The sequence below is a fragment of the Paramisgurnus dabryanus genome, chromosome 14 (assembly GCF_030506205.2).
Source record: "Paramisgurnus dabryanus chromosome 14, PD_genome_1.1, whole genome shotgun sequence".
In the NCBI taxonomy this organism is placed as follows: domain Eukaryota; kingdom Metazoa; phylum Chordata; class Actinopteri; order Cypriniformes; family Cobitidae; genus Paramisgurnus; species Paramisgurnus dabryanus.
Window position 1 is genome coordinate 18,044,951 of NC_133350.1, and position 14,474 is coordinate 18,059,424.

The following is a 14,474-nucleotide window of genomic DNA, read 5'->3' on the forward strand; positions in this document are numbered from 1 at the left end:
ATGCAAGCACCTGTCTGCTTCTGTCTGTGTGTTGAGCACCCATACGAATGAAAAATCATCTCTTTAATATCTCAATTGTTTCTCAAAGGCAGCAAGAGATTAAATGGAGTGCTTCGATTATCAAGATACAGAAGCCTGTGATCTAAAATCGCTTTAATTAAGATGTGAGCAATGCTATCAACATTCATTTTATACGTTTAGATATGCTCTACTGCATGTCAACAACCGTTTCATTTGTGTTTATTTCAAATGTGTTCAAAGGTACGATTAAATCTCTTCAGCTATGAATGAGCAATAACATGTTCTTCTTATCCTGTGTAACTGAGAAAGATATAAAAGTTATAAGCAAAATATAATCGGCGCATTCTTCTAAACAATCTGTCTTCGACAAAGAGACTACAACTAGAAAGGACATTACACGCGGGCATTCGTGCCCATGCCACCGCTGTTTACCCCTGTCAAAAAGTATTACTCACCTCAGCGATGGAAGACTGCTACACAGCCTAACCGCGACCCACTCTCACACTCTCTAATTCTCTTTCCTCTCGCACTAGTGTACCTGCAGTCTGTGCTGATAGGCATTATGATCAGTTTATTCACGGTTGTTCTCATCAGCTTACTGCCCGCAGGCTCCAGACAGTAAACAAGCCGTCACATCTCATTTACACAACAGCGCCATTAATCGCCTCGCAAACCAACACCAAGCACTGGGCCACGAGGCGAGAGAGAGAGAGAGACAGGGGAGAGAAGATGGATCTAGGGAGGTGGAGGTTAAAGCTGGGGTTATAGAGGCTCTGAACGGCTCGAGACAGGGGGCAAACAGGAAAGCAAGGATGGAGAGGGGTGTACCCGTACAAACCAGAAAGGGGGAGATCAGAGAGATGGAGGGGAATTACAATGACAAAAAAAAACGTATCATTTACTAGGTGGCTTTTTTTATTCTTTTTTCTGTTTATTGTTTGTACTGTACTGTATATGAAGGCATATGTGTTTTTTTAAGTTTGTGCCGTTATAATATGGTATAGTTGTTATTTGAACTGAAGACCAATACAGAAATTTAAAAAGAATAAACAAAATGTAGACAAATTGTGTGTTTGTGTAATTAAGAAGAATTCATATTTATTGCTTATATATACTGTAATAAATACATATGCATATATTTATGCATTTGGCAGATGCATTTATCCAAACTTACTTACAGTGCATGTAATTTTTCAGTGTATTTTTTGGGATTTGAACCCAAAGTTGTCAATGCAATGCTCTCCCAATTGAGCAACAGGATTCGTATGTTTTTAAATATATTAATTATTGCCGGAATTATTATGTATCAAAGATAAAATACTTTATTTTAGTTTGTTTTATTACACGGCTCATTGGAATGCTTGATTCAGATTGGCCAGTCGCGACATTTGCAGGTATGTTATTCTTACACTGTAAAAAATATTTTGCTGCCTTAACATTTTTTGTTGAATCAACACGGATTTATAACAAGCCCCTAAGATGACATTGGAGTAAAAGAAAATCTAAAGTTTAGTTTCATGTGCTCACATGAAACTATCGCGCGCGCACATGAAAGTATCGCATGAGCATGTGAAAGTTTCACGTGCGCACGCGATGGTTTCACGTGAGCACGCGAAAGTTGCATGTGAGCGCGAAAGTTTCACGTGTGCACGCGATAGTTTCACGTGAGCACGTGATACTTTCACGTGAGCACGCGGAAGTTTCACATGAGCACGCGAAAGTTTCACATGAACACGCCATAGTTTCACATGAGCACGCGGAAGTTTCACGTGAGCAGGCGAAAGTTTTACGTGAGCACATGATAGTTTCACGTGAGCATGCGTGATTTAATTTTTGCTCCTTGTCCCCTTAGGGGCTCCGTAGATTTACAAGTAATTTCAACTTACTATTATTTATCTTGACTAGAGATGAGTTGTTATAACTACAGGTGAGTTGTTATAACTTATAAAATTAAGTTGACTTTTCTCAACTATATTTTATAAGTTATGACAACTCATCTCTGTTGACATAACTTGTAAATCTGAGTTGATTTAACAAAAAAATGTAAGGCAGCAAAGTATTTTTTACAGTGTAGATAACAACCGCTTAGAGGTAGGGTAACAGATTTGATCCTGAAACATTTTTAGTTATGCTGGTTAAAAGTCTCCTCACATCCTGATAGCAATCACTGTGTTAAGTTGTTTAAATGTATTTGTAGAAATTTATGTCATCTGTGAAAGGCGTAGGACCAAAAAATTTTCAACAAATCATAGATTTCGGTCCGAACGGACGTTTCCTTTTTTGTCCCTCATACGTAAGCGTAATTTGAATTCCCACTGCGCAGCCAGTACACGCAGACACCATAAGTCATCGTCGCGTTCACGTGCGCTCTGTCTGTAAACAACGAGAACAGGAAACTTTTCTGCTGAATTGACAACATACACAGGAGCCACAAAACTAAAGGCATCTTTTAAAACAACAACAGCAAAAACTGCCTGGGTCAGCAAGAGCAAAAACCCAAAATAACATCGGTAACTTTATTGCTTTACCACGAGATGCAAACAACTACAGGAGGCAAAGGGTCTGAAAGGGTCTTGCACTTTATTTTGGCAAGGTAGGTACGCGATATGTTTGTATTGAGATGGATTCAGATATTTTACTTTGATGAAACATTGTGTTGCTTATGAAATTTGTGTTCGTTTTCCGGATAAGCATAACGATATAGTTACTACGTCTACACAATCGAATGTGTGCTTAAACTAATTCTGATGTAAACCAGTTGTTTATGTTGGTTATTTTGGAAGTGTTATTCACTTTGTACTGCAAAGTTTTCTCACTGGTGAATGAGACATGAGATGTGACCGTCTGATCTGTGCGTGTTCATGTGGTTGAAAGAGGCGTGACTTTGGATGGCACTTTGACTTGAGCGTGGGATCGGGATTTCATTGCTAGGCGGCTACCGTTAGCATTTTTCAAAATGTGTTACCCTACCTTTAAAACTAACAAACCATAACCCGGATGCTGAAAATCGTTTTGACAGTTACAGTTTAATATTACACAAAAATTGAATATCATTATGTCTTTTAATAACATATATGACATTATATTTATAAATTATTAATTCAAATACTGTGTTCATGACATTTGAACATTAGTTCAATGAAAGTTAATGGGTTTTCCTTGCGGAAGGTCTGCAATTGTTAAAAATAAGCTTTTATTTCTAATCAATTTGTAATGTTCATTACCTTGCTTATGAGGTAAAGAGAAGTGTAACACTGTCTGTGCTTACAGTATTTCTGCAAAAACCACTGGCTGGCTATACATTAAATATATTTGAACTAAAATGCATTTCCATTTCAAATTCATTATTATTTGCCTTCCAGTTAAGTAAAATGCTTATTTTTAGTTTTTGCTCACAACAACAATTCTGGTGTCTCATTACAGGCCCTCATGATATGCAGAATATATTTATCAACACACGGACAGCGGTACAAAATGCCTCCACTGTTCCACTAGAATAATTCCCTTCTCTTAATGCTGACAGGCTGGGGCAAGGGGTCACATTTCTCAGGTGTAACCGATAAGGCGAGCCAGGTAGGTTAGCATAAGGAGGGGGAGGGCGGTGGAGCTGGGTGAAACAGTTGCACCGCCACCTTCAAAAAGCCTGGAAGATATTAGCCCGCATGTGGAGAGTGAAGGGTCACTATTGAGTGGGACGCGACGCTAAAGAGGCTTGTCATTTTAATAACAGGCCCGCTGAAAGGCTCCAGGCACTCTTACCAGGTGGCTCAATGATGATGTCTTCCAGGCTACAGAGCACACAGTCACCATTTCACAGGCTAATTTATCCCAGAATGATCTAAAAACCCCCAGTGCTCCCCCTGCCCCCCAAAGTAAGCGGCATTACCTCCCACAGGTATTTATCATATCCTTTTTTTTCTCTACATATGGTGGTGCGGGTGCATTTGTTTGGAAATGCTTGTCTGTGTTTGGTAATAAAAGCCAGTCACTCGGGGCTGAAGGGCTGAGTGACTCTGGGGAAGCAGAGATTTCTGTGCTGTCACTTGCTTACTTTCACCCGGTTCAGATCTAGAGGCAGCCCTGCGTCTCGGGAACGTTTCCCTGACAGTGTTCGGACAGCATTCGGACAAATGAAAATCCGAGCGCCCAAAGTCGGACGGGTTCAAGTGGAAAATCCCCCACCACCACCACTCCCTCCACCATATCCTACTTCCATCAGTCCCCCACTTTCATCGTCCCTCACATACACACACACATCTGTGGCTCTATCTAACGCCTCACTGCCCCAGAATAAAAATGACAACAAATTTCCAGTGGAACACAACAGAAGAGATGACTGGGGTGCGGAAATATAAAAGCACATTATTGACCGCGTTCATTACACTTTTCACTCATGTTTCAGACCAAAAAATGGACTTTTACACTTCACTGCCCAAAACCCAAACTCTGAAACGGCCACAGCGGACCTGGGTGTTTGTTCACTCAACAGTCTCTCTCTCTCTCTCTCTCTCTCTCTCTCTCTCTCTCTCTCTCTTTCTCTCTCTCTCTCAATCTGTCAGTTCTCTTGCATTCTGGGTCACCCTCTCTAAACCTCTCTCTTCACAACAACCTCTTAGAAAAGAAAAAAGTGCCAACTAAGCACTTCCACTTAATGGACAAAACAGAGAGTTTCAAAAATAAAAGTTCAAGGGCTCTGTCCAGTAGGGACGTCCTTTTTTTAACCATTGATGTGAGGTGTTGATATAGATACGAGCGTCTTTTTAAAGCCTCTTTTGAAAAGTGGAAATTTGCATGATAAGAAAGTGTATTGTGTTATACTGTGATACAGAACAAACAGGACAGGTGGATTTTTGTTGAGGTCAAAGGACTTGTTAACATGAACCCACATGGACAGAAGTGGAGGGTTCTAAGCGAAATCACCGATCTCTCCGTCGGATCATGTGAATGTGATATTCCCTTCACCCCCGCTACCGTGGCAACGCAGCCTTTCTATCAGCGCTCAAGAGAAGGAAACTAATTAGCATGTCTCTAATGAGTCTTTTCATTTTTTTTTTATTAATCGAGGTCCTCAATAATACATGAAAAGAGGACACTTTTTATTTTCAATTACCAACAGAGATGGGACTGGAGCCACGTGTGTGCAAATGTAACATGGGTCTGCATAGTCATGGTACTTGCATTCAGTACATGTTGTGCTCTTTTCATCACCTTTAATTTGCAGAAAACAACACATACGCTTAGGAGGTGACATAGCTATTTGAAAAGTGTGGATTTAATTATGCTTTCAAAAACCAGTTTAAATGATCACTGACCATTTTTAAACTTTTAAACCTACAGTAAGAGCAATTTATGGCAAAGGCATGCTTTTGAAAAACCCATTGGCAAAAACAACACATTAGCAATCTGTGACTCATCAAGCTCAAAACATCTTAAAAAAAATGGATGAAAAGTAAAAATAAAAATTAAAAACAGACAAATGAAAGTGTTTAGGGAGGAACCTGTTAGTCACGGTCAAGGTTCTGGAGTCGGAGAAAAACTCTGTAATGTTAAACTTCTGCCTCCTGTAGCAATGATGAAAAGAAAAAATCTAATTATCAGGCGCCAAAAGATTTAATTGTTCACTGAGCTTCATTCACATCTTAAAAAAAACACCTGGCAGAGTTAACCAGACGATGGCCATTTTCTGTCAGGTTGTTGTGTGCTAAAATCACTTTTTGAGCACAAATGACTAGTTTAAATGACTTTCCGCCCCTGCTTTCACCACCAATGGGCAACTTCTTTAAACTGCTTCCTGAAAAAATTAAAAAGGTGCCTTTTAAGTAAGACTGAGAGTGAGATGAAAAGAAAAAGACGAAATGAATCTCTTGATGGTTGGTAGTCGAACAGCCTTTTTTGTGTGGCATAAGTGTTTAAACGTATCATTATAAATGTCTATTGTTTCTTGTTATAAAATCAAAGATAATGAAAGGCCATGCAAAATACTCCTCAGATACGTGTACATTAACACTGAGACAGACAGTACAAACATATTAATACAGAGAGGGGTGGGGTTGAGAGGTGGAAGCCCTGGGGCTGTGGATATGTTTCTGATACTACAAAGCAAAATCTCTGGGTCATCTTTCATCAGTATGAAGGCTGATCTTGAGTTGGGATAGGCTGACTGGATTGCCAGCAAACTGATACTCTGACCTATGGATTGGCCAAAGGGCAAAAGATTGGCCAAAAATGGTGGTGTCTCAGGATGAGACGACAAGAAGCTGCTTGATAAAATGCCACAGAATGTAACATTTATTTTTATATTTTTACAAAATTCCCATATTTAGTTCCATTTGTGGTATCCAATTGTTTTGATGATTTAACTCTTATTTAAAAATGAGTTAATAAAGAATATATATGCGACCCTAAACTTAGTAACGGTAGTGCATGCATATATTCATCTTAAGTTTTCCTCTTCTTGACTTTTCTTTAGCTCGACAAGCATGCAGACGCAAACTTCAGCCTAGGGTTCAATCTAATTAGTGTGCTTTGTTAATTAAATGAGTGCGGCACTAACAAGGTAACCTGCTGTTCCTTGATAATGTTAATTACCCTAAAGGGAAAACCTCTCAACACGGTCATTTTAACTGTCAGCTAGCATTCCTGCTGGATTATTGATGATTTAAGAAACTCTGGGCGGCTCTCCTGTACTCTTTCACTGGACATTTTTCACCTCCACGCTCATATTAAAAGCATCCGCCCCTCACTTCCTGTGCCTGATTAACCAAGGCCTCTTTTCTGGCCCTGTATCTCCATTTATTTCAGAATAAATTCGGAGTTCCTTCCAATGTTCCTATATGCCAGTCTGTGTTAGGCTCGATGCCTATGTACTGTATGTGTTTACGTGCATGTGTATACACAGTAAGGACGTTTGTTTCATGACTGTAATGTCAAAGGATTAGTCCGGTTTAAGCATGTGATGTGAGTTTGTCTTGGCACATTTGATGGGTGTGCTTGAGTAGACATTTATCAGCAGTGCCCCAATTCAACATGGCAGGTATGAAAAGGTTTCTGTGCAACGAAAAAAAGAAATGCAAAACATATAAATATATAAATAAATATATAAATATATTAATAAAAATAAAAATAAATAAATAAAGAAATAAATAATATATTTATTTATTTATTTTTATGTTGTTTTACAAGTTTTAATGTCCATCCATATTTATTTTTCAATCTATTTTATTAAGATACAAACAGAAAATGTACACAAAATTAAATTTCTTCTTTAGGCATCGTCGTTGTATAGTGTGACCTCTCTTGATTTAAACACATTTTGATCGTTTTTGAGCAGAATGAAGTAAAAAGACTAATATCTTTAAAATTAGAAATTTGGATTTAATTTTATTTAGGTTTAAGAGATCCTGCATTTTCCTGCTATTGCTCAAGTGGAAGGGAAGTTTACACTAAAAACTTAACACATTAGTTTACATTTTTATACTGTTTTTAATACTACATACACATATCCTGTATTTTCTGGATGTGTTCTATTAAAGAGACTGAGAAACAATTATATATGATCACTATATATAACACACACCATCCTATTCACAAGATTCCTGTCAGGACCTTGAGTTTGTCTGTACGTGTTTGTCTACACATGTGTGTCTTTAAGCAGCGCCATTGTTTGGTACAAAGAGCCACATTCAAATCTCTACACTTCAATACAGTGCAGAACACGACATCCAGGCTTTTTTCCAAAGGGTGATGTTTCTATTAGAACGACCAATTTAACAAACAACTTATGCTTATGTTATATCCTGTGTGTGTGGCATTTGTACCTGTACATGGTTTTGTTTGACCTCGCTGCTGGGGGAATTGAGTCCTGTGGCCTGCTGGAGGATGAACTGTCGTGCTGCCTGGAGGGCCTTTAGACACAAGAGCAAAGAAACAAAATGCATTAATAAGCATTACAAATATACACACATACACCATTGTACATTTCTAACATTTTTGCAAAATCACAAGAGGGATACATTAAGCACGGTAGGGCTGATGGACCACTGTAATCAGGCCCAAACCAAGTTTTTGGGTGACCCTTTCTAAAAGAGCCAAATTCTCTCCTCGGAGAGAAAGAACAAGTCGTTCTTTCTATGTAACTCTACCGTACCACATACAGTAATTGGGTAACAGCTCACTATTTCTGTGTAAAAGTATTTGTCCAGACATAGGAATTCCAACACTTCTGTTTGTCAAATAGCAAAACAGGGTTCTCAAAACAAAAACATCAGGCAACAGTAAATCAGTGGGCAAAGAGCTTTATGAAGAGCGCTATCAGGATGCACATTTGCTTCCTGGCCCTGAGGAGAGAGAGGAAGGTTACATAGTAAATATTGATTTATGAAAAGACGAAGGGAGGGGGTGAAAAGCGTTCTGTTAAAAAAAGACTTGACACCTAACGTAAATTTTCTTACTGTAGTCACACTTTGATGTTTCTGCAAATCGAAAAGGCTGCAAGTACTCTGTAAAATCCTTTGAGGAAAACTGGATTGCTCTTTCCTAGTTCAGAAGTTCTCAATTATGTTTAATTTTAAATATCGTTACTGTATTACGTTATTATAATTTTTTTTTTATTAAAAAACTTTTAAAAAGCAGCATTAGCTCCTCATTTAATCTCACTACTCCTTACTTTCTATTGACATACCAAAGAGAGCCTTGCATATTGTCTTGCCTATAGGTCAGCTTAAAGGCAAATATGAAGCACATTTGAAATGAATCACTGTCGTTAAAACATTTAGCACTGATCTGATATCAGTATTAGACTGTTAGAGCTAATAGCCATCATATCAATTGCAGAAGCATTTATGAGCTCAATGTGGGGGAGGATGTATTTCAAAGCGCGGTCCAGCACCCTCAAAATAAATGGTGCCAATCCATTTAAAAGAGATACACCTCTGTCTTTTTTATTGGAATGGGGAGGGGGTTTACGGAGAGAGAGAGGGGGCTGAAAAAAAGCAAGAGGCCCATATACAATCTGCACATGAGAGTGAGAAAAAGAGAGAAAAGGAGAGATCACGCAGTGGTCGCTGTGATGAAAACCATCTGCATCAAGAGCACTTGCTACTTTTGCTGAGGTCGCCATTGAGTGGCGTGCGCACGCTCGCTCACCAACGCACGCACATGCTATGCTGGAGACCCCATCCATCTGTGCACATGACCTCAGCGGAGGGCTGGATAAGCTAAAGTGACCGACAGCACCTCTCATCCATGACTAGTGCTGAGACTACTCACTCCACTTAAAACATGTGGTGTAAATTACTTCTTACACACACACATACACACACACACACACACACACACACACACACACCAGATGCTTGTCTGGCAACAATGATCAACAATTTGCCGAAACTGCTGCACTGATTACCATTGTATTAAAATCTTTTTTAATTATAATAAATGTCACGATTCATTTGATAGATTGTGTTGAGAAATCAAAAGTAACTAACAGTGCACACATTACGTGTAACAAATGGAGTTGCCCTGCTTTACAGCGCTACATTGGTTGAAGTGACTAGGTAGTACCTAGGTGTGTACCAGGGTAAATCCATGTATGGTCCATCCCATAAATGGAATTATTTTGGACTGTTCTCACAAAAATTACATTTTGACGTCATACACTAGATTGTCAGTAATAAGTGAACTTAAATTTTGGTCTGTTTATCAGATTTCTTATTTGGCTCCCAAGACTTCCTGTTTTATAGAAAGTCGTATTGAATATAATAGACATTCTGCCTAACATCTCCATTTGTGTTTCATGGAAGAAAGAAAATAATACGGGTCTGGAACGACATGAGGGTAAGTAAATGATAATAACATTTTCATTTTGGGAGAATTATTCTAAGGGTTAAGGCATGATACCCGATGAAGAATGGGTGTGTGGCCACCACGGCTGGTCTTAATCAGGACCGGCGGCGAGGCCGGAGGTTGGCGGCACTAAATGGCCTGAAATAAGAAGACAGTTATCCAGCGTCTGCAGCTTTTCTCTGAGCAACAGGCTGCATTTGGCTGGTGAACCTATTGAGTCTGACTTGCCAATTTTATTGCTTTCACGAACAGCGGAGGTTAAAAAAAGATTTGGAGTACAAACGGCAAAAAAGAATGCTTTATAACTTCCATCCACACATCTAGCAGGGAGCGAAAACACGTCCAGATTTCAAACAAGAACACGAGTTTCTTCTTTCATCTCTTCTCTCTCTCTCTCTCTCTCTCTCTTCTACCCAAAACCTTGTGGCATTCAATGGTGAGCACTGCACCTTTAAAGAAAATATGAGGGAGGCCGCTGCTGGCCGGGCCCAACAACAGTTCCATTGTGCTGGTGAGTTCGACAGGTTTTATTGCAGCGCAGAGCGGGCGGTCGGACGAGCGAGAGGGAGAGAGACTAAGAGAGAGAGGGGAAAGGGAGGTTGAAGAGGTCAGCGCCCAGCTTGGAGGCCCGAGTTGCACAGTGTGTGAGTTCTTCTGACTTGTCATCGACCCCCCCCCCCCGTAAATCAACACTCCTGACATCGCCTTTAATAACAGAGCATTTTTTAATTCAGCGGGGTCGTGGGGGTGTAGGGTGGTCAGAGGGGGGCTCCCCTTCTTGCCAGGCACCCACCCTGTTTTTTCTTTCTTTTCATTTTTTCTAAGTTCTCTCGCCCTCCCCTATTTAACAGGCCTCAGAAAAATGGCTGACAACTGGGTTTCTTTTCTTTTTGCCGGAGAGAAAGAGAGGGAGGGGCAATCGGGTGAGGGTCCATTATGGGGAAATAACAGGGAAGGCATACGTACGTTGTACGAATCTCTCTCTTCAACTCTTTCTCGGGTTGTGACAATCACGTCTGCGTGCTTGGACGTGCCCACGTCCAATAATAATACGACAGATGAGCTCCTCTGGACGGACGTTCCAAAACAACGCGGTAAAACACACAAACAGGGGTGATTGCGCGCCCCTTTCCTGGATGTCCCAGCTTCTATTCATTATGCTCAGGTTGCTTAAGTAAACAAGACTCGGAGGTGATGAATCGGAGCCCTAATCCGCCTGTGTTTGTGGGAGTTAGAATGAGGGAGAGGGTAGAACACGGGGTGCTCGCTCTCCCTCTCTCTTTTTTCCTCTCTCCTGTAAATCTAAACAGTGAAGCCAGCTCCTCCATGGACAGGTGGGCACCATATGCTGGAATGATCCATCATCGCTGACAGAGAACCATTGTTGACGCCCGCAACGTCCCCCCGCAACCACCCCCGTATAAAAACAGCGCCCCAGCCCGAGGTGGGCCGTCCATGGGTGTGGGTGAGTGAAATGGTGGGGAGGGGCCCGGGGTGGCATGAAGGGTCAGAGGGAATCATGTTACTGGGGTTGGTTGATCTTGAGCTAAAGACAAACTCAGACAGCCACTGTATGCAGCTCAGGAGATACGGATGGAGACCAAGGGAGATGAAAAAAAGGTGGGAAGTGGGGGGAAATTTTTGCTTTTATGAAAGAGTTAAGGTGGAGGCAAAAACATTTTAGAGTATACATATACAGCTCTTTCATAGCTCAGGAGAATTAAAGGGACATTTTCCAGCTCCCCTAGAGTAAAACTTTTGGTTTTTACCGTTTTGGAATCCATTCAGCCAATCTCTGGGTCTGGCGGTACCACTTTTAGCATAGCTTAGCATAATCCATTTAATCCGATTAGACCATTAGCATTGTGCTCATAAATGACATTACGATATTTGATAGTGCCCAAAAATAGTCCCAGATACTGAAAGTAACCAAGGGGACTATCTTGGCGCTGCGTTATATCATTGCGCCTGCTGAAGCAATGGTACGGCAGCAAAGTCCTTGATTATTACGCCAGAATGAGAGTATAGTTCCTAGCCACATCTGGCTAAAAAATCTCAACTTTTCATTTTCCGTCGGTCTTAGCACACGATGTAACTTCAGAAGAGTCAAGTTTTAAATAGAAAAGAAAATATCGAAACTCTTTGGTTATTTTTTTAGCGCGATGCTAACGGTCTAATCAGATTCAATAGATTATGCTAAGCTATGCTAAAAGTGATAGACCTGGAGATCGTCTGAATGGATTCCAAAACAGTAAAAATCAAATGTTTAACTCAAGGGGAGCTGGAAAATGAGCATATTTTCAAAAAAGTGGAGTGTCCCTATGTATAGTTATGTAGTATTTTCAATAAAATATCAACAACATCTTTGACATTTCTTTAAAAATTCCTTAAAAAATAGTTTGGCAAAATGAGTATGCAACTGTAAAATCAATGAGGAAAGCACTGTTTGAATAATTTTGTTTAAAACACAAAGCTTATATTGAAAGCACAGCTTTTTCAGATCAGCCAATGATATCTAAGCACAATCTGAAATTTTAAGGTAATACAGTAAAATAGTAGCATACGATACAAATCTATCTTAGCTGTCCATTTAACTGTCTATGAGATATTAAAGAGATCTCATGGGTTTACTGAGGCTGTTTTCCTCATATAAAATCGGAAAACGGCAGACTTAAGCAAATCGTTCCATTTATTCTGCATTTAATTTCATTGCATAAATATTATTAAGATATTTCTATCGCCTGTTAACACCACAGGGGTTAACTTAATAAAGTTAATAACAGACACTGCTATTCGCTGCAATCGACTAATCAAACCTTTGCCTCTGTGTTGACCTCCAATCAGAGTTAGATATAATGTGCAGTTATTTATAGTTGGTCAGAGAGAACCCTTTTAACAGAGGTCAACGCAGTAACAGTGGTCGCCTCCCTCAGGGCACCGGCGCTACGTTTTTAATTCATTCTTAAATAAACCCCTGTCAACGTGCTCCACTTACACCCTGCCTTCTACAGCCGAATGGCATATTTACACGCACCCAGAGCTGCTTTGGGGTATTACATATGTCACACATCATGACTTGACACAATAATGCTTTTGTCCTGTGTAACTTTGTCATGACTAAGAAAAATACACAAAGAGATACGAGATAACAAATCGAGGACAAATACCTATTCTCAGAAGAAATAAAATATGGCTCATACATTAATAGATTAAGAGACTTATCTTCAAGCATTAACTTTGTCTCAGATGTTTCTCCTAAAATTCCTAGGATTATTAACAATAGAAATAAATAATTGCACAAATCTAAGAATATTGTGAGACATCGGTGTGATATATTCTTATGTAAGAATGAGAGTATACATGCCAGATAACTAAATAAACTAAAGCTTTTGTTTTGAAAGAAATACCTGGGCTGTCCGTCTTATCTTAGGAAATATTTAAGAGATCTAATATGTGATTTTCCAATGAAAAAGAAACGACATCGTCAAACTTTAGTGTGCCTGTGCATTGTGGTGAAATTCTGAACAGACTAAGTCCAAATAAGTGAGGTCAGTAAAACGTAGAAGTGTTTGAAATGTGCTCTGTAATTTCTTCACAAAGTTTAGGGAAAGCAACCGGGTGTGCTCTTCGTGAGTAATCTTACCTCGTGCTAGAACCGCATGCATGGACAGATGTGGTCAGACACTCAACAAACAGACCCACGTACACCGTCAAAAAAGCCTATTTTAAGGGTGTGAAGACAGAATTTATTTCCAATTTACAAATAGCACTTCGTAAATAACTAGCGAAAGGTTATTTGTCACCACTCAGCGTCATCTGTGTTTAAAGTGGAAAAACTTTGAAAAAAAAACAATCTTCAACCAACAGCAAAAAAAACCCCTAAACTTAACCTTCTTTCAGTGGTACAAACCGGCAAGACTTGTTACACTTGGATGCTTTTGTTCAGCATGCACCCCGCATGATAGCCACCTCCAAACCAGGAGCGCAGAAAGAAACAAAGGCTCCTTTTTTTCCCTATTGGTGCCATTCAACCTTAAAGGAAAAGTAAAGCTTTGCCAAAGCTGCTTCTTTTGAGTTTCAGGCTTTATCCTCCTGGAATTAGGAAGTTCGTTTTTTTCCTTGTAACGTGTCTGGAAATAAAGACTTGAGCTGTTTCTGTTTGCTTGCATTGGGTAACAGAGGAAGAGAGAGAAGAACTGAAGGTAAGATGAAAGGAGGCTTCACAGATGTAACACAAGCCAGCATCAAAAACGTCACTCGTGTGAGGGATTTGGTTAAAATAATTGCACCTGCTTGTACTAGCACTGAGCAACTACAGGCGCACAATATGCCCGCTCCATGCCTTTCCACCCCTCATGACAGCAGCTTTGTGACTCACGGGTGTGACAACTTGTGGGATTGCTTTGTATCTGAATGGCATATTTACGTGAAGCGTGGGGTTCGCTAGCGGTTGCTTGTAATGTATCAAATGCATCACTGCCAACTGCCAGAGAAATCCGGCACGGGGCCACAGGCTCGTGGTCGGCCGGACTGTTTGTCCACACGATTGAAAGTGTTACGCATCATCACTTCAGTCAGCAATTCTATACGTTTCCAAGCGAAAACATATA

The 14,474-nt window shown here is 40.0% G+C and overlaps 1 protein-coding gene across 3 annotated transcripts in view; it reads right to left on the minus strand.

Annotated features, from left to right (window-relative positions):
* foxp4 (forkhead box P4) overlaps positions 1-14,474 on the minus strand; it is a 128,025-nt gene that overhangs the window by 58,263 nt on the left and 55,288 nt on the right. For all 3 annotated transcript variants that reach the window (XM_065241419.2, XM_065241418.2, XM_065241417.2), the window contains exon 3: positions 7,839-7,925. In XM_065241419.2, the coding sequence (XP_065097491.1) occupies positions 7,839-7,925 (87 nt within the window). The remainder of the gene's footprint in view (positions 1-7,838; positions 7,926-14,474) is intronic.